The 26,594-nt window shown below is 37.5% G+C and overlaps 3 protein-coding genes across 6 annotated transcripts in view; 2 read left to right on the forward strand and 1 right to left on the reverse strand.

The window, feature by feature from the left end:
- Positions 1-2,064: 2,064 nt before the first annotated feature.
- LOC121297836 (oxysterol-binding protein-related protein 2-like) lies at positions 2,065-17,497 on the forward strand. 3 transcript variants are annotated; one of them, XM_041224362.1, is made up of 15 exons: positions 4,733-4,846; positions 6,753-6,910; positions 7,952-7,975; positions 8,756-8,894; positions 8,992-9,067; positions 9,152-9,286; positions 9,735-9,832; positions 10,446-10,628; positions 11,491-11,598; positions 11,741-11,830; positions 12,289-12,412; positions 12,692-12,820; positions 13,449-13,572; positions 13,921-14,011; positions 14,111-17,497. In XM_041224362.1, the coding sequence occupies exons 4-15, from the start codon at positions 8,794-8,796 to the stop codon at positions 14,211-14,213; spliced, it is 1,362 nt and encodes a 453-aa protein (XP_041080296.1). In that variant the 5' UTR covers positions 4,733-4,846; positions 6,753-6,910; positions 7,952-7,975; positions 8,756-8,793; the 3' UTR covers positions 14,214-17,497. The 3 variants fall into 3 exon arrangements, with proteins under 3 accessions (XP_041080295.1, XP_041080294.1, XP_041080296.1); XM_041224361.1 differs by lacking the exons at positions 4,733-4,846; positions 7,952-7,975 and adding an exon at positions 2,065-2,152; XM_041224360.1 differs by lacking the exon at positions 7,952-7,975 and having other exon boundaries at positions 4,732-4,846.
- Positions 17,498-18,244: 747 nt separating this feature from the next.
- LOC121297837 (proteasomal ubiquitin receptor ADRM1-like) lies at positions 18,245-22,175 on the forward strand. The gene is made up of 10 exons (XM_041224363.1): positions 18,245-18,353; positions 18,659-18,878; positions 19,203-19,319; positions 19,497-19,620; positions 19,939-20,025; positions 20,267-20,348; positions 20,596-20,873; positions 21,251-21,408; positions 21,686-21,788; positions 21,927-22,175. Exons 2-10 carry the CDS (start codon positions 18,669-18,671, stop codon positions 22,031-22,033), a joined length of 1,266 nt encoding a protein of 421 aa, XP_041080297.1. The 5' UTR covers positions 18,245-18,353; positions 18,659-18,668; the 3' UTR covers positions 22,034-22,175.
- Positions 22,176-22,927: 752 nt separating this feature from the next.
- LOC121297834 (laminin subunit alpha-5-like) overlaps positions 22,928-26,594 on the reverse strand; it is a 60,964-nt gene continuing 57,297 nt past the window's right edge. For both annotated transcript variants that reach the window (XM_041224355.1, XM_041224354.1), the window contains exons 73-80: positions 26,289-26,446; positions 25,795-25,984; positions 25,395-25,547; positions 24,928-25,087; positions 24,684-24,811; positions 24,285-24,378; positions 23,879-23,998; positions 22,928-23,669 (exon numbers count right to left, since the gene is read on the reverse strand). In XM_041224355.1, coding sequence (XP_041080289.1) covers positions 23,521-23,669; positions 23,879-23,998; positions 24,285-24,378; positions 24,684-24,811; positions 24,928-25,087; positions 25,395-25,547; positions 25,795-25,984; positions 26,289-26,446 — 1,152 coding nt within the window. In that variant the 3' untranslated portion in view covers positions 22,928-23,520. The remainder of the gene's footprint in view (positions 23,670-23,878; positions 23,999-24,284; positions 24,379-24,683; positions 24,812-24,927; positions 25,088-25,394; positions 25,548-25,794; positions 25,985-26,288; positions 26,447-26,594) is intronic.

The raw sequence follows: 26,594 nt of genomic DNA on the forward strand, positions 1-26,594 counted from the left end.
ATGCTCAGTATATATATATATATATATATATATATATATATATATATATATATATATATATATATATATATATATATATATATATATCATGATCCTACACACGGGTCCATGTAATATCAGGTAAGATTATATACTATATTTTATCAAACACGTCAGATCATAATTATAAACACCCCCGCACCTCACTTCACACCCTCTCATTTTCCCTTCCTCTCACACCTCCTGCTGCCGCCTATCTTTTCATCCCCCACCTTCAATATCAGATTCAGTTCCTTTCTTCTCTTTCAATGTTGTATGTGATGTTCATCCCATTACACTATGTATAGGATAACCAGACAACCGCTTATTAATTCCACTGCTGCCGTGCTCTATACAAATGCTCTTGTTCCGATGCTATTGACTGTCACATTAATAATTCAACAAATGTAAAACGATATTAAGTAATGGGATCCCTTAATAATTAAGTAGCAATTCAAATGATACACAGTGACAAGCATATCCCATAATTACCCTATGAAGCCTGTTTAATTGCTATACGTGTACAGTGTTAGACTGAGTATTGTTTCCGGTGGATTGCTAAACCATGTTTCTAGACTTGATATACTGTCTGCAGGGGAAAATAAGAGCACGTTAAAACTATATCGATATAGAATATATCAGCTCTAATAAAACATAGTCCACTCTATAGCATACATGGTTGATGCAGAGGGTAGATGTAAGAATAAGTGTTCACTATGAGTTCATATTATTAACTTTGTTTTCTGGGAAGAGAGTTTTAAGTGGGAACGCCCGCTCTCTACAACTGAGTTAATTAGGGTAGGTGTCAGGGTGATGAATGAGTTCCTGAAAAGCAAACACGTGAGCTGCCCTCAAAATGTTGTGGAAATTAAATATATGCATCAGTGCCTCTTTACACTGCTAGACATGTAAATCTCGGCATAACAAATAATGCTGTAGTGTTAAATAATAAAGTGAATTTAAAGGGAACCAAAATCCCTTTAAATAGGGACCCAGAGGCCTACCTATATGAAAAAAAGGCATCTTTAGTAACTGTTATAGCTAACCTAAATACATATAGATCCATTTGTTTTTTCATATTACTGTTAATTCCTTTAAATCCACAGCAAGCGCACCTACACGACAATACTGTAGTAACAAGAGTCGAATGCACTAGTATTCTTGCGCCATCTAGTGGAACCTTATGTGAAATTACACCAAAATGTTATTTTTGTTAATTCATATACTGTAATGCACATTTTATTATCTTCAAGATAATACCCCCTGCGGAGACTATGGTGTAGATGCCATTTTATTTGATGTCCACGAAATCTCTCTCAGTTTTTTTTAGTACGAGTAAATCTGTTAATATTGGATATCTTGCCATTCCACAAGGAACTAAATAACCAAATAAATAAATAAATAAAATCCGATCACCTGAAAATTCAAATCAAAACATCTTTGTCAGGGTCATCGTTCAATTCAGTATAGCACTCTACTAAATGGCCCTCATCACATATAAATCAGCAATGCCAGCGAAATTAGGCACGTTTGTAAAAGGTAACTGTTGTGTCACAGTGTACTAACCACTACCGATGTATTACCCACCTACGTTTTTCTAAAGTGACGTCCAATTACAGCGGTAACGCCGTGGCTGGGTGCGTTCCAGTGGGTATTCAATACACAAAAGCAGTATAATTTTAACATACCTGTTAAAATCTCATATAAACACGTTATATGTTTTACATCTATATGCATTTTAATATGCGTGTCATTTATTATGGCCTTTGCAGAATGTTAATTGAGAACACCGAATTGCTGACTTCCAGGGTTTTCTGTACAAAGAAAATCACAAACGCTTCCCTCGTAACTGTAACAGCCTTGACCGCCTCTTTGTTACAGCGTAGCTAATCTGGCTTCTCAGGTTCCGACATTAGAACGCGACGTTGTCCTTCAATGCAAAGCCCTCCCTCGTCTCCCGCTAATTTGTTTACTATCACGTCAGTCGTCCTCATCGTGACACGCGATAGGCGGGCAGGCCTGTCAATGAGCCCGGCCTTGTCACCACTTCCGCCTCTGTGTCAATAGGCTGTGATTGTTTCTCTCAGTCTCGCAGGACACAGTATTAACAATCCCGGACAACAAGATAATACAGGTAAACGAATGAATATTTAATTTGCGTTGTATTTTTTTTTTTTTTTATGGTTATGGTTTTTCTGTAGTTTGCAATGTCGTCTGAGACCTGATACCAATCGTACTACCACTATGATGGCTTTATCGATATCAGAATAACCTACGAGCACAAAAAGGTACCGTAATTGTCATGATATGTTGAAAGTTAAAGTAAACTCAGCAATCTGATTACCTAATTAATTAATACATTAATAATTGTTTTGGAAAAAGCTCATAGGTTAATGACAGCTGTATTTTCTGCGCTGTTTAGATAAGATCGTTTGATTGATTGCTAACAGTACAGTCATCATTTTTCTTAGTGCCTTTAGTGTCTCCAACGCTGTGTGTTTTTGCCTTGAGTTTGAAAAAAACTCATTTATATAATGAGAAAAGGCTATAATACTGAAATTCATAGGTGGTCCAAAACTCTTGCTCACTGCATCTGTGTATAACATTTGTCTGCTTGACATAGTTTCTTATAGTTTTCCCTATTACCCTTCTACTGTTAGTCTTCTTGGCTTAAAACAGTCTCATCATTGATTGAATCGCTAAACAAATAGGCCATCCCTCTTAAGGTAATGGTCTTAATTCCAGTGCTGGGTTGGGCTTTTATATTCACAGTATGCCAACACAGTGTACAGTTCAAAATGTTCTCAAAGCATTTTTTTTTGGAACCTGTGCAGTTCCTCATATGAGAAATTCCTGGTGGTAGAAATTGTGGTCAAACTATGCATATGGAGTAGCATAATTTAAATGTATGGTAAACTATTAGTTAGAATATATGAAAAACATGTCGATAACTAAACTGTAGACACCTCCCAGGCAATGTTATAAGGAATTTGTGTAAGAGGTAAGTAAATAGTTTGGCTGCATACTGCCTTGAATAATTAATTATCTCGGTGACATACAGTATATGCAAAATGTGAACTTTTAGTGTTGTGAAAAACTAGATCACCTTTACCATACTTCATAAAGATGAAAGCTAGAGAGCCGAACTGCCTGTTGTTGCCTGTGGCATCAGTGTAAAATCCTCTGTGTTGCTGTGAATGCCAAGCATGCGGACAAGCTGTTGCAGGGCCCAGATTATTTGGAAACGGTAAACTGATCAAATTGACTTCATGATGTCCATGTTTTAGAGAAGTTTATTATTTTTTTTTCAAGCAGCAACTCGGCACTCAACATGGAGCAAAAAACTTAAAGAAATTGTAAACGCTGCATTGTCTAAACTCTTGGTTTCATAAATTCTCTAGAGAATAAACCATCCTTATAGTTCTGTGAATAAAGGCAATTGATGGGAGTTGTCCTGTATTGTTTCTGAGGAATTTGTATATCCAGCCCCTAATATTTTTTATAAGGTGTGCTCAACCTGTCACACATCTACCTGATGACATTTTGAAGTGGTAAAATGGCCAGAGGAGATTCATACTGTCCTGTAGGGCTGGTTTGGAATTTATTTGCATTTTAGTAGAAATGGATGCCCAACCTTTGGTATGTAGACCTTTGTACTGAATAGTGTGATGCTGCAGGATCTTTACTCTTTTTATTAGTTCACAACTGTGACTGGTACTAAGGGCTAAGCTTGTCTGATCTGTCTCTGACTCACACACTTTCTTTGTGGATTGGTTAGCCCTTCTTTAACAATAGCTAATTTTCAGTTTTGTTCAATACAGCATTTAAGAAACAACACAAAAAAACCCACTAATTTAAATACAACATGTTTCTCTTTTTGTTTTATAAAAGGTAAATAAATGCGCAAAGCACCTGTCTCTCTTTCTGTGGTTTATATGGTACAGCAGTGGGTTTATTTATTATCATGACAATACTGTGAATTATTCATGGATCGCTTGTATTTGCTTTTTTTCTGTTCTCTTAAAGCTGCTTGGTATTACAGTACATGTTCATATGATTTTACCAGATAACCACCAAACTCGCTATCTATACAGTACATAGGGAGCACATGCGTATATGGGTGACTTATTGTAAAACACCATTAACTTTGGCTTTATTCTCAGATAATGCATCAGGGCTTATCAATAGAGGTTCATATTTCCTCACTTGCCCAGCCATGCTTGCCTGTTGCTTAGGGTCATGAATGTGTGATCAGGGCTTTCTGCTGCCTGCTGTCAGGTGGGATTCTTTTCAATTAATTACTCATGCAAGGTCACAGAAACTCATTGGATGCTAGCTGTAATGTGAGAACCAGGGCATCTAGTAATTTGGAATTCAGTGGGACAGCTCACTTGCTGGAGGCTTTACCCTAATTCTGCTTTGTGTTTTGGTACAGAAGGAAAGCCTCCTTAGCCAGCTGAGGTCACAGTTTTACTGCAAGTGTAAATGCATTACAGGCAATTCCTGCATGCTGCTATGTACTCTAGGCTACGAGTGTGTGTGTGTGTGTTGTTTTAGGCTAAGATCCAGTATTTACTGCACAGTTTCGTAGTTATCTGTAATGGCTCAGGGTGGTGCAGCTCTTACTGTCAGACAACCCTTGCTGTAAAGATGACTCAGCTAGTCAAACAAGATTCTATTTAAATTCACTTGCTGGTGTGTTTGTTCAAACTGAAATGTAGTTTTGTTTGAATGACACATCTCTTGGTTAAAACTGTACCTAAGTTTCTCTTGCAGTCTTTCTGTTCAATATGGGGTGGGGGGACTACTGTAGTGTGTGAAGTCTTTGGTAAGTTGTTGTTTATTTTATTTATCAATTTTACCTTATTTTTAAAATAAATGCTTGTTTTATATTTGTAGTCATCTTTATTCCTACAAGTCATGGTTTATTTTATGGTATAAGTAAGGTTGTTTGCAGTTCAGTAACCCGTATCATCCAAGTTGTGATAGCATAGATCTATTTTTCCTGTGGCTGGTTGCATCTAATCTATCTGCATGATTATAAACACTTCTTCTTTGCTTTGTAAAGGACTGATATATTCTTCTACCAGCACTAGCCACCTCTTCCTTGCATACTCACAGTGCTAATGAATAACATCATGTGCTGTGGTTGGTCTATCCTTTTGGGTAGTGAACAAAAAACTATTATGTATAAAGATCAGTGAAGTATATAATACAGCAAATCATCTAACCTTCTATTTCAAACAACCTTTACTGGAAGAGCCCCCAATACAATGGTTATCTGCACTGGGCAAAAATGTGCTTGGTACGTGGTACAGTACAGTGTTTTTTTTTTTACTTTCAGTATTAAACCGTTACTGAATTACAGGATATGGTAATCGTTTCTGTAGCTTCCTGGATTTGTTAAATCTGCATAAAAATGCAAAAAAAAACCCATCAGTTATTATTTATTATTATTATTATTTTTATACATTTTATACTTTACTGTAGGGATGGCAGCACCATAATTACGATAAATAATTAAAACGTTATCTTTGGAGAAAAGGCCAGCGTTATGTTACACAATATTGGGAAATAGATAAAAAGATAAAAAAGTTTTTTTTAAGCAAACGGAATGTTGTGCAAAACATTTCACTGTGCATGATTCAGCGTGCTCTGTATAACAGCTGCTAAATATAAAGTGTTGTTTAATTGAGGGTGTAGCAATCGTGCGTGTTCAAGGAGACATAAGGCTGTGCATTGTAAGTTCTGTATAGTGCTGTACTGTAAGGTACCGTACGTAGGTTTTCATCTCTACTGTGTGTTTGTATGTGACCGTTTTGAAAAATGTTAGTTTTCATATATTGGACTAATTTCTGCAGTTTATTATTTTATTTAATTAAGGGATTGCCACTAATTGCTGCAGCAAAGCCTTACCAAACAATCTGGTATAAAACTGAATTACTTCCATCAGGGTTGCATTCGACAGTATGTGCCTAAAATCTCAATTACCACACAGCAACACGTTTGACAGTAAATTTCCCAGTTTAAAAAATCTCAATCTGGTTATTTACTGTTTGTGACAGTAAGACCCAAGGCAAAATGTATTTACTACGGTAGGGGCACATGATTAGAATTCATTCTTTCATGAGTTTTTACATAACTAATTGGGTTCTTTTTTGGGGGGGGGGGGTTTATGTTCAAACATTTGTCAGTCAGAGCAATTGCAAAGCAATTCCATGGCTTAGTGTACATTTCCATTGTGGCCTTTCGAAAGTTTGGTGCATCGTTTAGAGCCTCACTTGGCCTCAAGCCAGTATAACACAAGGTTTGTATGTTTCCCTTGAATCAGATTCTTTCTGTTTAACTGTTTACATTGGCAACAATGTTTCCTAATATTTTACAGATTTACGCTGCAATAAGCAGAGAACGGAACTAGCATTTTACAGTAGCCTCTCGCAAACGCAATTCCTGGTATCCGAACTGACCTGTAATCAGAACAATGCTGCTATAATGAAATGTAGAAACAGCATCATCATCAGAATTCTGTTATAAATATGGAAAACATTTACAGCTGCATATGTGTTTTTATGGCTATTACTTGTTTTTGATAACATTGCAAATACAAAACCTAGACTAGACAAGGACCTTTTAGCATGGTATAGATTTACGATCAGTACGTGGACCTATTACATGTCTTTAAACATGAATGTGGTTTTAATTTTTAATTTTTTTTTTTTTTTTTTTTTTTAAAGATCCACTTCCTGGGTTAAGAAAGCAAGTAATCTGTAGTACAGTAAATATTTCCTCCATTCATAAGGACAATGTACTGAAGACACATTACAAACAAAGGGGTACATCGTTCCACATTAGAAAATGAACAATGAAGACGAGTTCTATGATGCTGTTACAGGTAAGTCGTTAACATCTTCATCTACTGTAACTGCGTTCTAGCACGTAGTGTATACACGGTGCATACTGTCAACACCTGGGGAATTGTGTAACAAAAAACTGAAACCAATATCTTAACTGAATCTGATCAAACTTTGAGGGTTGATATGCAGTTCTGATACCTGATTCGCTAAGGTTGATCTTGGTAAACATTTGTCTGGAGTGATTATCTTTGGGCATGTGCTATGATATATTCTGCAACAATAATAGATGTGGTTGTAGGTCATGGTGATCTTGTTTTTACCGACGCTTGCAAATGAGTCATTTGTATCCTTGATGGGGCTAAGGCTGTTACCAAGCAGCATCCAGAATACCACATAGTGGCCCGTGCAACTTACTTTACACATTTAGACTTTGGACTGGTGATTCTTATAATCACCTACTGGGGATATATTGTAGGTAGTTGTGCTCTGCAGTATACTGTACTCCCTTACGTACATACATGCTTATGCATGTCACTGAAGAGTTTTGCATATGCACACTGTCGACTGTAGTTGCAGATATCAAAATACCTGATAGTAGTTCTAGCAATTTGTTAATTTTTAATCAGTGCAAACTTTACAGTGGGGTAGACATTTTGTTAATATGGAAATTGCTAATTTAAGGAAAGTTAGGAATGCCTAAAATTAATTATTCATGTAACCACAAAGGTGCAAACATTGCTTGTGTGGTTTTTCCAGATGCTGCTGATGAATCTTGTTGCAAAGGTGTTACACTTGTTCTTCTTGTTTTCATGCACTGTAGGCTAACTACAGTAGCTTTAAATAAGTAGCTTGCCTTGCAACCAGATTACTTTATTTTAAATGTCTCCAGAGCAAGGTTGGTGATTTTTAGTCTAAATTGCTTTAGGATTTCTGCATAGTAGTCATTGTATTGTTTGTTTAACTATATTAACTGTATTTAAATTGTTATTATAAGACAAATATAGATAAGGGCAAAGTAACTGTAAAATGACACGTTGATAAGTAAAATGGAGCCTGTTTTTCTTTTTTTCTTGTTTTAGTTCTAAAGTTGAAACGCTGGTAAAGTAAGTTTTTTACTGCTTACTTGCTCCCTGAGGGGATGGGGTTGGGAAGTGGGCTTTTAAATTCTCATTCTGAGTTTGTTGATCTTTTCTTATTTTTGCTTTACTCCCAAGGATATTTTTTTAATGTAATTCTCTAGATACGATTTGTTTGGTTGCATTCCAAGTAGAGAAGGCCATTCTTTTCGGAGATATTGAAGCTGGGACACTATGAATTTGATTGTTACCAATATGAAACTATATGTTACATGGTCTGATTGTAATGTGAATCGGCACAGGAGTAGGACTGTATCCAATATGTAGCCACTATTTTGTTCATTTGTGGAAGGTAGAATGTGGCGTTGCAAACTGCCTAAGTTGCCTTAAGTGAGCATGTATTTAAAGCAGACTTAAAGGAGAGGAGATGTTTCCCTCTTTTGGTTTGCTGATTTGTTTTTTCACACAACTTGAAAATTAGTTTCTAAAGTTTTTTGTAACACCTTACTAGGAAAATGTGTCAATACTTTCCCACCCCCACCCCTTCAAAAAAATAAACAAACAAACTATATGTACATCTGTTTTGCATTTCTGTATTGATGTGTTACAAGCAAAGCAATCATTTTGGCTTCTACAGAATGCAAAGCTTGACATAAGCTGCTGACACCCAGAGCTTTGTTTGGCCATTCCAGCTCATTTGATTGATAGGTTGATGGCAAAACATTCCTTTCAGCACTTTTATAACATCTACTCTGTGTAGGCTCTGAAAAGTCATGAGTTGCTGTTTTTATTGTGTGTATCCTTCAGGCTTGGAGTCTGATGAGTCCTATGAAGGCAGTGCAGAAATGAGCTCTAAAGTAGCCAATACAGTTGTCAGTGACAGCAACAGTGCAAAACAGACAACTAATGGGTCCCAGCCACAGGAGAATGGAATCCGGAAACGAAGGTACAGTGTGCTCTAATCAATGTTAAAGGGGTTCATAGTGGTGTGGTTGAAAAGGATATATGAAGTAACTGCTGATTTATCTAAACTTGTCTTGCAGAACTACCTTGCCTGCTCCTATGTTTTCCAGAAGTGATTTTAGTGTGTGGAGCATATTGAAGAAATGCATTGGACTGGTAGGTTGTGAGTCCCGTGCATTTACAGAGCAAGGCTGAACTATCCTCTAATTAATTTTCCTCTAATTTTTTCTTGTTGTTCAGGAGCTGTCCAAAATAACAATGCCTATAGTTTTTAATGAGCCGTTGAGCTTTCTACAGCGAATCTCTGAATACATGGAGCCCACATACCTCATTCACAAAGCTAATTCCCTCGCAGACTCTATGGAAAGACTGCAGGTGAGTAAGAAGTGTGTGTCACAAAGCCTGCCACCAGGATGTATTCAGGAAGAATTCGGATGCCAGGAAGTGCATTGCATGAACATGATCAAACACGTTCCTTTGATGATCAATGAGTCAAGTGGTTGATCTGTAAGGAAGAGCTTTTGAAAACATGATTTCATTCAGCCTCTTTGGTTAAACTTCATGTGAAGAAATGTCCTCTCTAGGTATCCAGTCCACCTATTTCCATTCTAATATCTTAACCAAAAAATACATACACAAGTAGCTTCTAATACCTGCAGTGAATACCTTCATTAATAATCTTGTTCTTTGAGAGTCAAAGTCCCTTTCATTTCTTGGCATCTGCCTTCAATAATCAATATACAGCTGTTGGGTTTGAAGAATTGTCCTGTCGCAGCGGTGCCTAAACCTGCTTCTGTTGAACACAGATTGTTTTTTCCTACAGGTTGTAGCTGCGTTTGCTGTTTCTGCGGTTGCCTCTCAGTGGGAGAGAACTGGAAAGCCATTCAATCCACTACTAGGAGAAACATATGAACTTTCAAGGTAAAAAAGGGTGCTATCCACTCCGCTGGTTTTTTTTATTTGATGTGACTTATACATTTTCCGAAGGCACCTTGACCATGTTGAATAACCGCTTCATCCCCGTACATATCTCCAAATGCTTTATTCAAAGCATACATTTTTTCGCCAGTTGTGTTTTGTGTTTTTCACCTGTCTTCAATTCGGTCCAATCATAGTGTTTTACTGAACTGTAGAATCTCAGGACAGATCGAACCAATTTTAATGTTCTATTGTGGTTTATTGTAAAAGCTGGTTTTACTTTGAGGGGAATACCCCAGAAATGCTTATATCAGTTCTATCATAACGTTGACATGGTTGATTCACACAGGACTGAAAAGACACAGGAGGTCCTGATGTCCTGTAAAAAAAAAAAAAAATCAGAGGACCTTCTGACAAAATTAGCCGGGATAAAAAGAAATGGAGGGTTTGCACAGGACTACGTTTCACAGATGTCAGGAAAAGTTCCGAGGCCACCTGTTTATTTGGTGATTTTTAGTCCTCTGCAAATCGTCCGTAGTTGCATCGTGGTGTCTTTATAGTAGACATAAAGCTGGTCTCGTTTTATACTGAAATCCTTCCTCTCCTTTTTTTCTAGGGATGACCAAGGATTTAGGCTTGTATCTGAGCAGGTCAGCCACCACCCTCCTGTTAGTGCATTTTATGCAGAAGGTCTCAATAACGACTTCATTTTCCAAGGGTCTATTTACCCCAAACTCAAGTTTTGGGGGAAGAGCATAGAAGCGGAGCCAAGGGGAACAATCACACTAGAGCTTCTCAAGTAAGCTTCCCTTTCAATCCTCATCACTTGAAATGTCATTTTATTGTTTATTTTTATGTGTTATAATTAGGGCTTCTGATTTTCGGTTTTAACTGATAAAACACCCCTGATACAAAAAAAGTAAGTCGATGGATAGCCAGTAAACACTGGAAAAATTGCTGGGCAATGTCTCGCCTTCCTGACTAATTCGTTCTGAAGACTTTAAACCCGCCCCAACTACTGAGTGACAGCATATTCCTACATTTCTATTGGAGACTCTGCTTACGAGATTACAATCAGGGTGGAGGCTGGTTAGTGGGATTTAAAGCTGTATTTCAGTTAAAACATGGAGGATTTAAAACAGAATTGTGGTGAAATGTACAAAAATGCCTACACACAAAAATCCCAGAAGAATGTGCCTGTGACCACAGGGATTTTGTTGTGGAAAACAGCAAAGGAAGGAAGATACAACTTAAGTTTGCAAGTACTGTTGAGTTACATACATATGTTAACACCGAAAAAAAACGCTCAAGCATTTCGGAAAGTAACAGAAAACACTAATTTCATACAGTATATCGAAAACGAAAGCCCAGAAAAAAAAGATTGACATAAAACTCAAAAATAGCTAAAAAAGTAAGCACCAAAAAATACAATTAATAAAACCCAAAAAACAGAAGCCCTAGTTACAATTATCTACTGTAAAATACAATACCGCCCAGATGTCTGTTTTTATTTTCCTCAGCCCCAAACTTCTTTGTTGTTTACTAAATAGACAGATTTTCTGCGGAATCAGTTTCTCTAGTGTAAATCCATATTCAGCAACAAATAGTACAGCTGCTAAGAAGTATTTGTATAAAGATATATATCTACTTTTTTCTTCTAGGCATAATGAAGCCTACACATGGACAAATCCTTCTTGTTGTGTACATAATGTTATTATAGGTAAACTGTGGATCGAACAGTACGGAACGGTTGAGATTATCAATCACAGGTAATGTTACTTCCTTAATTTTTATTTTTTACTATTTCCAGGTTAAAAAAAAAAAAGCTGTGTTGTGTGTTATACTACAGTATATAGCAATCTTGACTTCAAACATACTCATAGCAGACTGCCTATGTTTCATCCTTCACAGTACTGGGGATAAATGTGTTTTGAACTTCAAACCATGTGGAATGTTTGGGAAAGAACTCCACAGAGTAGAAGGTTATATTCAAGACAAGAAGTAAGTATGGACATTTTTTCTTCTAGAATGTTTTTCCTCCTATACCCTCCCTCCCCAATCTCCTCAAATTCCATATTCAAATCTAATTAAAGTGTGCCATCTGTATTAAAAAAGAGCCTTTTAAAAAAGCTCAACCCATGTAGACATAATTGGGCACATGATCATACTACCCTACACTGTGTCATATTAAATTAAAACACAGATCTTGTTAAGGCAATTGTCATTTGTCTTGCCATAACCCATAACTTTTTAAAATATTAATTTCAGGTAAGTTGAAAAAATGGCCTGTATTTTTTATTTTTTTTGTTTGTTTGACCACATTGCTAATGATGTACCCACTCTAGAAGGATGTATTAGCACCTAGTCTGTCTCAAAAACACTGGAAACTATCTCTACTGGGGGTTGAGGTTCATCACCAGATTTGGTGCTCAAATATTTAATGTATTTTCTTTAAACAGTAAAAAGAAGCTGTGTGTGATTTATGGCAAATGGACAGAATGCATGTGGAGTGTAGATCCCAGCACATACGACTCCTTCAAAAAGTCTGAGAAAAAATGGGTGGAGCCAAGAAAGCCCAAGCAGGTAAGCCTTGTTACATTCTGTTGAATCGATTGCATGCAGAGTGTTCATTTCTATACGTTATTCAAGTTGCATAAGAACACCTGTTTATATAAACCTGAGCGACCAAAGGAAACACAAACTTTTTGTCTAACAGAAGTTTAACAGCTATTTTAAGCTACTTCTAGGTAGCAGAAAATGGCATTTTACTAGTGCTCTTGTTCTAGAGTGTAACACTTGCAGTTTGCTAACTGGCATTATGCGACACACTATCTAACTGCAGTTTGGTGTCTTTGCTCTCAGAACGATGATTCAGACAGGTCTGAGAATGATGAGGCTGATGACATGCCTGAAGTTCAGGAAACGGTACAGGTTGTTCCTGGTAGTAAGCTTCTCTGGAGAGTCGCCTCAAGACCTCCAGACTCCACACAGGTGAGAATATACGCATTCATTATATTGGGAACATTTCAACAGGGGTGGGAGTGTTCCGTCTTCCGTCTTTAGTTAAAAATATTTTGGGAACTGTGAAAAATTAGTTTGTGTTTGGAATGTGTACTGTAGCAAAGGCAGGCGTTGGTGAGCCCAGAGCTGATTTCGTAAACAAAAACGAAAAGTTGTTTACAGCTTCTTGCAGTTTATATGCATTTATAGGTTGTTTTAAAAAAATAAATAATAATTTTTGAATGTTTGAATGTTTGAATGCCATTTGACCCTTGATGTAGCGCAAATACTTCCAAGGTTAGCTCAAAGATATTCTATTTAATAGAATAGAAATAAATAGAATATCTTTGGTTAGCCGTAGTTTCTGTTCGTTTTGTAAAATGAAACGGTTTGTGCAATTGTTGTGCACAGTGTGTTTGTTTCTGTAGGTTGTATATGCATATTTGCTTTGTATTTGTAGTGTATAGGCTACATGCAACTACTGGTAAAATATAAACTGCTAAAAATGTTTGCCTTGCTGCACTCAAGACCATACGTTTTCCATCTTGGCTACTTTGACTCCCAGCATTTGAAACATAGGGTATTGTCAGGTAATGCTGTTTATTTGTTTTGGTTTAAGATGTACAATTTCACTAGCTTTGCTGTGACTCTAAATGAAATGGATCCAGAATTGATAAGGGTTTTAGCACCAACAGACTGCCGCTTTCGTCCAGATATCAGAGCTATGGAAAATGGAGATATGGGTAAGTCTCAGATATCATTACAGATGTTCTGTTAACATCAACATGTAATATAAAGTAACAACAATGGCGTTAGATCTGATCTCATATGTAATGTACACATTATAACGATAATAACTTCCAAGCTACACAATGTTACCTCCCCGAAAAAGTAAATGTTTAGGCTGAGTAACAAACGTTTTGGCATCATTATAATGAAGGCACTAGATAAAAACAGTTGTTTCCTTGAACTAGTTTTGCTTCAAAATTGTATTTTTTACTGTTCATGATGACCTACAGAAGACCTCTCGTTGAAACGCTTGTCTGAACACTTAGTAAGTTGTCATTTTTTTGTGATTGAACTTTTTACAGCTTTGGCCAGCAGAGAGAAAGAACGGTTAGAAGAAAAGCAAAGAGCTGCTCGTAAGGAACGCGACAAAAATGAAGATGAATGGAAGACCAGGTGAGGATATAATGGCAGGATAGCAAAGGAATATGCGTGCTGAAAATCTTTTATTGAACACAGGCTTATTACAATACATTTCTTTACCCTTTACCCTAGGTGGTTCCAGTTAAGCACAAACCCACACACTGGGACACCAGACTGGATTTTTACCAGGGAGTACTTTGATAGAAAATATGCTGACTGTCCGGATATTTACTGAGAGAAGAATGAACTTCCATCAGCCTGCCCAATATCATCTCAAATTCGAAATGAGATCAGATTCCTTACAACTGTTTTGTTATTTACATGTGGCATAATTAACAGCTTGTACAAACCCCTTTCAACTACTGAGACCAAACCAGTAATTCAAGTGAAGAGTATTCTGAAATACTGTTTTAAAACAAGCTGCTGCATCCAGTGCATTTATGCATATAAGTTGTTGCTTACAACATCACTTTCTTAGGATTTAATACCATTTACATATTTAGATGGAACAAAGTTGATAAAAATAATAGGATTCAAGCCAGACAAAGTTGAGTTGAAAAGATCAATGGAATATATAGTGTGTTCTTAAGTCCCAAAACAGTGGTGTACTTTTTAAGTGTGATCACACATTTAACACACTTGTGACTAGGTGAAATGCAGTGTAGATGGTGGCCCGACTCAGCACTGTGCCATACCGGCCCTCGCGGACTCCTTAATGAACCTCAGAGGTAGGAGCTGCATGTAGTGGTATCAGGACTGTGCCATTGCCAATGTAGTGGCATCCCTTATGAAACACACTGTAATGTTTCCAGTAAAGCCATGCAAACTGATTCATCCACCCAGGTTTACAATAGTACAGGTACTATCACCTGCAGGGTAAAATAAAAACGAAACCAATGATCAGTTCAGATATCTTGCCCAATTCTGTAAACTGGCTCTTGGTTTCTGACTTGCCCAGACTGGTGGTTCATTGATTCATTTATTGTTGGAAATATCCATCACCATACCCTTGAGCATTACTGGCAAGCAATGTATATATATTTGTGAGGATAAAAAAGCTGGTCATTTTAAAGATGTGTTTTTTCACGGTTATTGAATGGATGTTTATTAAATTAACTAACAGAGTACGTAGTCAGTGTGTGTTTAAAGCAAGCAGTCCCGAAGGCCTTGCAGCATTTTTCATTAGAGGAAAACTGAAAAATTAATTATGTAATCCCCTTTGTAACATGTTGACAAAGCGGGTGTACAGTACTTTCTCAAAAAAGTCAACTACCTTATACGCAAATCAGCAATACTTCACTAAATCTCAAAATGATAGTTTGCCGCCTCTTGTTTGTCAGACTAAACTAACAAAAACATATATTTTAATGTTAATTTTTTAAGCTCAAACAGTCACGTATCTGACTGTACAAATGAGGCACCTAAAATGACCTGATCATGGTTATGTAACCATTGATGGTGTTTTAGTGCCTATGAAGAAATCAAGTTCTGTTGTAAAAATGTCCATGCCAACAAGACCAGCAGAAACATTTTGTTCTTTATTTTGAATGGCAAAGTCCTTATGTATGTGTATCACATGTAGAACATAAGTGACCAGTAGCTAACTTTCTGCTCAGTTTGCCACTGATTGGTTTCTATGTATTAACCATCAGCAATACTTACAAAAAAGCAGCATTTCTACAGGCCTATAGATTCTTGTACATTTAAATATTAATATGTGACCTTATGGTGACATTTTATTTTAATTGGTGACAAAACCAAACGCTAGTGGTATTGTCAATGCATACTCTAAAAACATGATTTTAGGGGGTAATCTATCATTACAGCTGGAAATGAGCTTGTATTTGTTACTAAATCAGTAAATACATTACTTGCAAGTCTTGGATAGTTTTTATATATGCATTGCAAGCATAAAAAGACTGTGATATACTAAGCACACATTAACTGGTATAAGTCCTTAAAAGTAGGGTTCAAAGCTTAGTCAGGCAGAATTAGATAGTTAACTTTCATTTATCTTTCAGTAATTCAAATGCAAATAAATATAAACTAACACTGGCTTATCCATTGAATTTATTTGTTGCAAACATAGTGATTAATTATATGCTTAAACCGAACCCTGAAAATAGCATTAATTCCTAAAATGGGTGGCTTGCAGGAATATGTGTTGAATAATTTCTGTGAACTACTGTTTAAAATTAAATAAGAAACCACAATGTCTAATTTTAAATGTAAACAACAATTTAAATACAGCTACCCTTTTAATTATGTTAAATTCTGCACCATAAACTTTTTATGAATAAAACTTGAATTTTACATATATTGCAAGGGGCTAAAGAACAACATTTGTGTACAGAGTAGAAACTTCAATAGTCTTCATTAAGAATAAATGTTGGGTTGTATTTTTGTGATTGGTAAGGTATGACCGAAGAATATGTACAGTAGATACTTTTCGAATAATATAGTAATAATGAAAAAACACATCTCTGATTGTCAGCTATCTTCCATATTCACAGTTTTGTTGTCAGTGGTTCCTCTGAAAAACACCTTCATGTGCCATAAAGCAATTATAATTTGACCGTAGTGTTGGCTTTTAAAAAAAACATTTCCAGAATCTATGCAAACAATCATCAATATGCACTTTCACACACAATCTATATGGACAATATGCATACTTTAGTTGGCCTTTTGTGCTTTTTGGCAGCTGGCTGATCGGAAGGTTTACAGAAGCACAGAGCCCATTGGCAAAAGAAAATGCACAACAAAGAGGTGATACAGAGGCAGCTGTTTTAGATGGATATGATTAAATTAGACTTCACAATATGACAAGAGTTAGTTTGAACAGAGATTGTTATTTAGCATTTGCAGTTTAAAGACCCTTTAGTTTTAATGAGATTATTGTACTATTTTGAACAGGTTTTTTTTTTTTTTTTATTGTTATTATTAATATAAATTTTTGTAGGTTTAGGTAATTGTAGATGATTTCCTTAACCACTATAGGCTACCTAAAGACAAAATCTGTTACAAATTCAATAAAATACAGTAACAACTATCTTCAGGCTTTATGATTTGATGAATAGGTTGGGTGCATCCAGAAAATGTGTAAACTTTCATTATACTGTAGAAAAAGACTGAAAAGTATTGCAAAAGTACTCCCTGTTTTCTACACACTTTGTATACAATACATTTAACACTACAGCTAGTATACAATACAGTTTTCTGTCTCCTGAAAATGTAAGTTTGGTCATTTGTGAACTATCGATATGGAAATAATGTACCTTAAAAAATACCATACAAACAAAAGTATTTTGATGTATACTTGGCTTGTGGAGTGTGTGGAAGAGAACACTTCCCTGTGTATCAGTTAGTAGCCCCCTATTGCAGATAGGTCTGTATTTTATTCTTAGTCTGTTATCTGTTTTGTTTTTTCTTTCTTTCGCCTTACTCTGTATTGTCTCAACAATTGTGTTTGCCATATCAATAGTGCCTGAAGATAATAAAAAAAGGCTATTGTGAAATGGATTTATTTTTATAGTATTAAAATTTGTTGAAGCCCATCCTCCTAACTTAAAGAAAGAAGAAAAAAAAAACATAATATATAACGTTGAACAGCTTTTGTATGTTTGATTTTGGCGTTTTGTGAGTATTGTAATTATTTTTTAAAAGTCAGCTTTCATTTTGAGCATTTATCCTCTGAAGAGCACAAATAAAACGATGTGTCCATGTAAAAGCTTCTACATATTGTAACCTCCCCTTTTTTTGCAGCTGTTCTTTCCAAGACACTGAGAATGTATAGCATATATTTTAGCGATGAAAGCCCAACACCAACTGCTCTATAGCACAATTAGAAACCATTTAAATGAGCCAATGAACGGACATAGTGTAAGTAGCTAGAACTAGGGGATCAACACAGCATCAGAAAATGACAGAAATGAGACTGGCCAATGAACAGACAATTATTAAAACAAACAATATTAAGCTGTTTTTATCAAGAGTCAATAAACCTGGACATGCTTTGAATGTTATCCCATACATACTATAAGTGAGATTGTACAATATTCAGTGCCAAAACATTTTAAATATATACTGCATATACGCAATGTCAATAAAGTTTTGTTAAAAAAAAAATACTGCGACTGCGCAGTTCTTTATGACACAGCAAATCCTCTCTACCGAACTTGACAAATCGTAGGGTTTGGCTTTACAGTGACTCTGAATTTGACCAATCGACAACGTCCTCTGTTTTGCGTTTCTCAAGCTTGTCCAATCAGGGGACCAGAAGCCCGAGAAGTTCGGGAATCGAGGAAGACAGTTGTTTTTTTTTTCTGTGTAGATCAGTTCGCATTTTTGGGTCCTGTTTGAAGATTGAAGATAAAAGGTAATGTCTGTCTGTCTGTCTGTCTAAAAACCATAAACGTAGATTCTCAGAATACGTTTTCTGGTCATTTTACAACATAGCTGCGAATGCTGTGTACCTTAGACTTAGATAGTTACATTATTTAATTAGGACAGATTATATAAAATTGTATGTACCATTACCAACGATTTAATGCACACAAGACTCATTTTAACACAACATGCATGTATAGTGATCTCAGTTGTAACTACATTTGTTTACACATTCAGAGGAAGCGGTAGGTATGCATTCAGTTTATTTCATTTTATTTTATTTTTATTTCCTAGAGCCAGCAATATGTCTTCTGGAGCGTTGTTCCCTAGCATGGTGTCGGGCTCTCGTGGCTCCTCCAGTAAATACCTCGTGGAGTTCAGAGCTGGCAAGATGTCATTAAAGGGCAGCACGGTCACACCAGACAAACGGAAAGGGCAGGTGTACGTCCAACAAACCGACGACTCTCTGATCCATTTCTGCTGGAAGGACAGGACCTCTGGCAACGTTGACGATGTAAGTGCTTTTCCTTTATTTGATGACAGAAAGTGATGGGTTACATAAGCACGAATGTAGATTCGTGCCGCATGTACTTAAGGTCAGCTGGACACTTAACCCCATATATCAGCTGCAGTGAACTGTGCTGGTAAAGTGGAGTTGAATTTTAGTTCATGTCTTATCCTGTAATTTTTTTTTACTGTTCCATAGTGAATATCTTTTTTTTGTACAGAAGCATTGAAACGTGGTCAACTGGTTTAATCAACCTGTACTCTTATATGGCCCTCTTGTACCATGACCATTGCATTTTTTTTTAATGAATCATGTTGTTTTGAATTTCAGGATCTCATCATTTTTCCAGATGATTGTGAATTTAAAAAGGTCAGCCAGTGTACCACTGGGCGAGTGTTTGTACTGAAGTTCAAGGCAGGATCTAAGCGGCTTTTCTTTTGGATGCAGGTAAAAATAAAGTCAGCATCCTGCCTTTCTCTTTTTTTCCTTCTCCCCTGACTTGGTAGTAGCAGTGCTGCTCATTTATTCCCTCATTGTACATCAGAAGGGTAGTTAATCTCCTCATACAACATTAAAAACCCCACGTAGCCTTTGTTATGATCAAAGCGTTTCCCTTTTTTTTAGGAGCCAAAAAGTGATAAAGATGAAGAGAACTGCCGTAAAGTGAACGAGTTCCTGAACAACCCGCCCATACCTGGAGCTTTGGGAAGTGGTGGAAGTGCCGGCCATGAACTCTCAGCGCTGGGAGGTGATCAAAGACCTTTTTGCATGTCGCTGATAATAATTGCTTTTGGTGTCACCAGTGCTTGTTTGTCCCAAGACACTGCCTTTGAAGACATTTGACTAAGTGTCGAGGAGTTTATTGATTTAAATTCATATAAGGGCAATGTAGCAAAATAGACTATTGGCATTACAAGCAGTTCTGTAAGAAAATGTATTTCATTTATCGGATTCATCCTGATTTACGGGCCACCTGTGGTATAAAGATAAATTATGACGTTTTTGTTCTTGCACAGATGGTCAGTTCTGGCAAATTAAGTCTTGGTGTTAATGTTCCAAATTGCAGGAGAAGGTGGTCTGCAGAGCCTTCTGGGTAATATGAGCCACAATCAGCTGATGCAGCTAATTGGACCAACTGGCCTAGGAGGACTTGGTGAGTTTCTGCAGTCCTGAGAGATTTTAAAGAGTTGCACCCTCTTCATTGCAGTTATGGACCTACATCCTTTTTAAATAGTTTTCAAGTAATCAAGTACAAAATATGACCTTATTACAAATTGTTACTGATGTTTTATTTTGTATATGTATAATGGGAGAGAGGATGGCATGAAAGCTACACTGACACTTTGTAGTACTGCCAGTGTAGGTTCCAAGTGTGTCTTTCTCCCTCTTTCTAGGTGGTCTTGGTGCCCTGGCTGGGCCAGGACTGGCTAGTTTACTGGGTGGTGGTGGTCCTACTACAAGCAGCTCTTCCTCAAGGTAGTAACAAGCCACCTTGTGCTTCTCTTTTCTTGGCCTCATACATATACAGTCAGGAATACATTTACATTGATTGATGTTATAGAATTTTATTTTTATATATAATATATATATACACACACACACACATACCACAATCAACAGTTCAAAGAGGAATGTATATCTATCAGTAGTGCAAAGCAGTATAAATTGCTGCTGCATTGCCTCTGTTTCACTGTGGGGTGTTGAGTAACTGTCTTGTCTTCAGCTCCCGTAGCCAGTCTGCTACTGTCACTCCGTCTTCGACCTCTTCTACGACTCGGATCAGTTCAGCCTCTGCTCCTGCACCAGCCACTCCTGCTGCCACTGCCACCACTGCAGCCTCTCCCACTGCGACCCCCACCACCCCTGCAGCCAGCACCACACCCACCGCCACTGCTGCCGCAGCAACAGCAGGCAGCCCCACGCAGCCCATCCAGCTCAGTGACCTGCAGAACATCCTGGCAACTATGAATGTCCCTGCCATGGCTGCTAGCGGACAGACTGGTGAGTCTCCAGCAATCTGTTTTTTTTTTTAAGTAGTTGCTTATCTCTTGTCCGTTGAGTGCATAGCTCCCATTGTAGAAATGTTTGTATGAAACTGCTACCCCACATGTTATTGAAATGTTTTTTTTTTTTTAACTGCAAAATAGTTATCAATGTAGTGATAAATTACATAAATACAGCTTGTGTTCAGATAAAAAAAAAAAAATGTACTTAATGGGTTCATGTAAAATCCCAGATCAAGATATTTTGTACAAGTCAACATGACCTATGAATGCTGTTTATGTTTCAACAAGCATCTTGCTACAGACGATCTGAAACTTCGCTAGCGCGTGAATATACAAGTCACTGTCTACTCTGTACTTCCTTTTGTAATTCAGTGGACCTGGCCAGCGTGCTGACGCCGGAGGTCATGGCTCCTATTCTGGCAAACGCAGACGTGCAGCAGCGCTTGTTACCATACCTTCCTTCAGGAGAGTCACTGCCTCAAACAGCCGAGGAGATTCAGAACACGTTAACATCGCCACAGTTTCAACAGGTAACTACCAGCTTCTCTGTAACCTTTTCTAGATGGCAATTGCAGGACAGGGCTCTGATAAGTTTTTTTTTTTTGTAGGATTCTTTGAAGTTGTACAACGTACACATGATTTTTGAATGTTATTTTCAGAATGCTATTCTGACTTCTTGAGTTAACCAGGGCCTGATCTTTTTATTAAACTAAACTTAGACATTTGTTACATAGACATTCTGCATACTGTGAATACGGCTACCTGCCTTCTCCCTTGTCCCATCAATAAGCCTCGTTTTACTTGCAGGCAATGAGCATGTTCAGTGTGGCACTAGCTTCAGGTCAGTTGGGCCCCCTTATGAGTCAGTTTGGGTTGCCTGTGGAGGCTGTCGATGCAGCAAATAAAGGAGGTAAGTAACTTGAATATATACACTTAGATAATGAAACCTGTTTAAACCTTATGTACTTTAGGAGAAAGTAAATTGTATTTGTCGCTCCATTATGTGGAGAAAACAAAATCTAATGGCTTTAATGAATTGTGTCTGTAGATGTAGAAGCCTTTGCTAAAGCCATGGAAGGTAACGGAAAGGCAGACCCAAAGGAAGGGGATTCAAAGGACAAGAAGGATGAGGAGGAAGACATGAGTTTGGACTAGATTACACAGTAGTTATGCATTTATTCAAACTTTGTTAGCTTGCAGTTAGAACAGGGATGTATCTTTCAAATGCTTCACTTATTGTTCTCTACTTTATATAGTTTTCCTAAGGTATGCACAATAAAGCACCGTCATGAAAACACTTATTACTCCTGGTGTTTTATTTATTTGAAATGCGTTGGTAAAGTAGATATTAGTAGGGTTTTATCTAATGATGCTTTGCAATTGCATGTGCTATATATTAGGATACAAATTGGCAGATAAGAAAATGTTGATCAGTCTGGTGGAAGAGTTAACTGCATGGACACAGTTTTCACTAAAATAATTTCATTAAACCTTATTAGAATAAATGTATTGCAAAGTAAAATGTTTAGTCATTATATATTTTTGCTGCATAAACCAGGCAAGCTATTTTAGGAAAGACTTGATTCAGTTTACATTTTTCATAATTTATAACCTCTTATCTGTCAACAGACTTACTAGGATGTATGCTGTGCTTATTTGAGCAATGTAGTTCTGCGCATAAATCCAGCAATAAAATATCTAAGCATCTGGTGAGGGGAAACATGTTTTTGTAAATTCTCAGCTGTTTCAACTGCTCAAATCTCCTAAAGTGTTTGAGATGATGTTTTGGGCGCTTCTTTGGCAGAATACAATGGTATCATTCACACCTATCTGTCATCTATATATCTACAGCTCCCCTAGGTGGCAGGCATTCCTGATTGTGCTGTCATTAGCAGCTCTAGCCTGTTTGAACTGCATGCAGAAACCACCAGTAAAACCACATTCCAGCCGAGGCAAAACTAACATCATTTTATCTTGTGACATTACTGTAAGTGTACAGAATTGTCAGCAGTAATATTGAAGTCAATTAGTAAAATGTTTAAACTGTAGTTTAAAAGCGATAAACTTTTATTTTGACACCATAAAAAAAAAGAACATAGCAATGTTTTACAACAATTATGTATACTAAAATGCAGGGGTCATTCATAATAAACTTTCAGGTTGAAAGAATATAATACAACCAATGTTTAACAATTTTTCAATATTTATCCCATCATACCAAAAAGAAGAAAACAACAACTTTTTACAAATCAAATACAGTAAGTGGATGATAATGCAGGAGTAAGTGCACATGTAAATCTGGTGTGTGGGAGATGTGGATTTTAAAAGCTGGACTAATTCCTAGCATAAGGGCAGAGTCAGACCATAGTTTAGTGGGGTTAAAACATTTATTTTCTAAACAGTGGCACCTGCTGGAGAAAATAGGTTACAGTACATTATAAAACCATAGCACTTTTGCTGCACAGAAATGGACCTACTGTTACAGTTACTTTAATATTGATTAAAAAACAGTGCAATTAGCAGTTTGAAATGACTAATGTAGTATTCAAAATAAAAATATAAAATGTTTAAATTCACCTATACATTTGTTTTTGGTGTTGGGACATGCGGTGAACATGTTCAGCATTGATGATTGACATTCTCTACAAAACCGGGCAGCCACCGACTCCAACTGCACCGTAAATAAAGCCTGCTCGGGATATATGGACAGGGGATTGGTTGATGATGAGATTCCTTACACAGCCGTAGAAAGAGGGGCGTGGAGACGATAGTCCAGGTAGGTCAACAGTGTCTACGGAACAAAAAAAATGTTAATTTGTCATAAAAGCATAACACGTATTAATTTCAGATATGCTAGATTTTTTGGTACACTTTTTTTTGGTGCAGGTTTGATCAACTTTGCCTATTGGTTGCAGTGGTACGTTTCAAAATGCAACAAAGGCATCCTGATTGTTGTGAAACTAGGGTACCTCTGTTTAAAAACTATAAAATGCCCCCTACCTGGCACTCCTCCTAAATATGCCATCTCTTTGGTACTGGATGAGTGTGGCCACGTTGGTCCTACTGTGTGCTTTCCTTCAGTATCGACATCCAGCTGAATAACGTTGTTGCGTTTAATAACTGAAAATAAAACAATATGATCACCTTATGAAAAACAGGCCAAGCAGATTCAGGCTGATCTACGTCTACATAATCTGCTGTAATAACAACATGTTTAGGATAGTGGGCACAGTTAAACCATACATTTAAATGTATTGGGTACTACAGAAACTCTACAGGATTGCTGTTGCTCAGGGGTGCGAGAAACATACAAAAATCACCCACAACATGCAAGTGTGACTAACAGAAGGAAGGAAAGTTTCCTCCATATGTCTCGTGTGGTTTAATGAGTGGCTGTTTCTCTTACCTGCAATGTGGTGCCAGCGGCCATTACACAGAGACCGCTCGGGGGTTACCGATACTGAGAATTCGCCGCCGCCGTTATTTACTTTGACAGTCACCTAAAGGAGCAAAATCAGGACAAGTTTATAAACCTATTTACTTTTCCAGCAGATAATGTACTTCTTGCATATACAGAAAGGTGTTAATGTCCACCAGGTGGCACTATTGTACCACAACACCTCTTACACTAAAGTATTTTAAATTACTGTAGGTGTGGTACTGGATGAGGGAAAGCAGAAACTATAAAATGTGCCTTTATCCAGCATAGATACTAACGTTACCCAGTGCTTATTCCAGGGCTGCACCCCAGTCCATTCAGAGCAAGGTAATTCCAATCAGAAAGACTGAAACGATCAGTATTTACCTCCCCATTTTCCGCATAAAGAGTGAGGTAGTGTCTCTTCTTTCCGATGTGGAACAGCAGGCCTGTGTCAGTCACAGGGCGAACCTCCAGCATCATTTCAAAGTCTTGAGCGACTGCAAAAGAATTGTCTGAAAGAAACAAGGATATCCACAAAGTGAAGTACTTATTCAAGCTATTAGCAACTGACCTTTTACATACCAATTAATACAGAGTTAAGCGTTTTGTTTTTTTTTTTTTTTCCTACCGAGAGCGAGATGCCCCCCCCCTGCTGCAAAGTAGACCCCATTCTCCAGGCTGCTCTCAGAGCAGGGGCCCACCCCAAAGGTGCTGGAGGGGGGATCCAGTGACTTGCCGTCCAGTTTCAGATTCTTGATACAGCCGAAGAAGCCGCTTACTGATAGCTCCTGCAAAAATAAAAGGAGTTTGAACACAAGAGCTACCGGTGGGCTAAACGTCCACATATTCTTCTGTCACCTCTTTGGTAATGTCTACATAGTGTACGTGAGATATGTTCGGCAAGTAGGCAATCAACATACATAACTGTCCAAAAAACTTAACAAGTGAATATTGTAGAATGCAAGTTTTTTTTTTCTTTAAAACTAACACTGAATTTCAGATACTCACTCACAAGTCCTTAAACTGCGCTTCCTTTCTGTGGATAAATGAAACAGCCACGTGAGCTCTGGGACCATGCTATTGCCCGCTACTTACTGTGGTAAGCGTCCTGCCTTTCCCTGCTGGAACACCTCCCATATAGAACGGTGGATTGACCAGCAGCTGCCCGGTGCTGGACAGCGTACCAGTCTGAGCTTTCAGTCCATCAGTGACCAAGTGGACTCTGTTGTTCTCTCTGCTGAAAAAGACCTAAACCAACAAAACAGGATCCCGTTATCTGTCAAGCTGCGAACAGCTTGTTTTCATAGATGTAATATTCTTTATTTCTGTAAAATTCCTAAGAAAATGTACTTCTAAATTGAGAAGATTTTTCATGCAAGGTGCAACAACCACCAATGCAGCAGCAATTGCCAGCAAATACTCGACTTGAGTGATGACAGAAGCCTGCCGACCCGTAAGACGCTGCTTTTTAACCAGGGGAAGAAAGTTCACTCACTGTATGCCACTGGCCATCGTTGTGCTTTTCTCGGCTTCGCATTTTCAGTTTCTTTCCGGCGATGCTGATCAGGAGTACGAAACGTCCGCTTGACACCGAAAGGGCCATCAGCGAGTTCTCCTTCTCATCAGAGACATAGAACAGCAATCCGGAGGAAGAATTCAGACGCACATCCATCGAAAAGTGGGACCTGTTTAAAAAAAGTTAATTGTTAATTCAATTAAAATACATAATGCACTTCACCATGTAAATTGTACCATAGGTAATAAATCAAGGATATCTGATGGGATTTAAAATGCTAAGAAGTATAATTAAAACAACATAAATACAAATCAATAGGCTTCTCTTCCTCATGCACTTGCATGTCGTATCAAATGGTACCGACCCTTTTTTCGGGTGCATACTGAAAACTACTCAACCTTTGCCTTCATGTACTGCATCTCGAACTCCGTGGCAAACAGGTTGTGTTTTAAATGAGTGCATCGTTGTTTTACCTGTCCCGGAAGGACTCTGGGACATTGTTGAATTCCAGCCGGCTTGTCCCGGAGCCGCTAAACTGGAACGCTCCACTAATGATTTTGGGCTCTTTAGACCGACAGGATCGCTCCACAATACGATTCCGGGATGCTTTCAGTGTGGCTTTAGACCGCACCTTTGAACAGAAAACAAGGGGTTCTGTATTACAGTATAACAACAAATCACAAACCAGTGTGATTTAATTTATTTCTATAAATATCAACTAATAATTATACGCCACACCTGCAACAGAAAGGCTTCAATGACATAAAACAAACAAAACA

The sequence above is a fragment of the Polyodon spathula genome, chromosome 23, assembly GCF_017654505.1.
Source record: "Polyodon spathula isolate WHYD16114869_AA chromosome 23, ASM1765450v1, whole genome shotgun sequence".
In the NCBI taxonomy this organism is placed as follows: Eukaryota; Metazoa; Chordata; class Actinopteri; order Acipenseriformes; family Polyodontidae; genus Polyodon; species Polyodon spathula.

Bases quoted from the DNA above. Each gene is read 5' to 3' on its own strand.
- LOC121297836 (XM_041224361.1), top strand. From the start codon at position 6,874: ATGAACAATGAAGACGAGTTCTATGATGCTGTTACAG. The intron at 11,599-11,740 runs GTAATGTTACTT...CATCCTTCACAG, and splicing joins GTTGAGATTATCAATCACAG to TACTGGGGATAAATGTGTTT. The intron at 11,831-12,288 runs GTAAGTATGGAC...TTCTTTAAACAG, and splicing joins GGTTATATTCAAGACAAGAA to TAAAAAGAAGCTGTGTGTGA.
- LOC121297837 (XM_041224363.1), top strand. From the start codon at position 18,669: ATGTCTTCTGGAGCGTTGTTCCCTAGCATGGTGTCGGGCTCTCGTGGC. The intron at 18,879-19,202 runs GTAAGTGCTTTT...TTTGAATTTCAG, and splicing joins CCTCTGGCAACGTTGACGAT to GATCTCATCATTTTTCCAGA. The intron at 19,320-19,496 runs GTAAAAATAAAG...CCTTTTTTTTAG, and splicing joins GGCTTTTCTTTTGGATGCAG to GAGCCAAAAAGTGATAAAGA.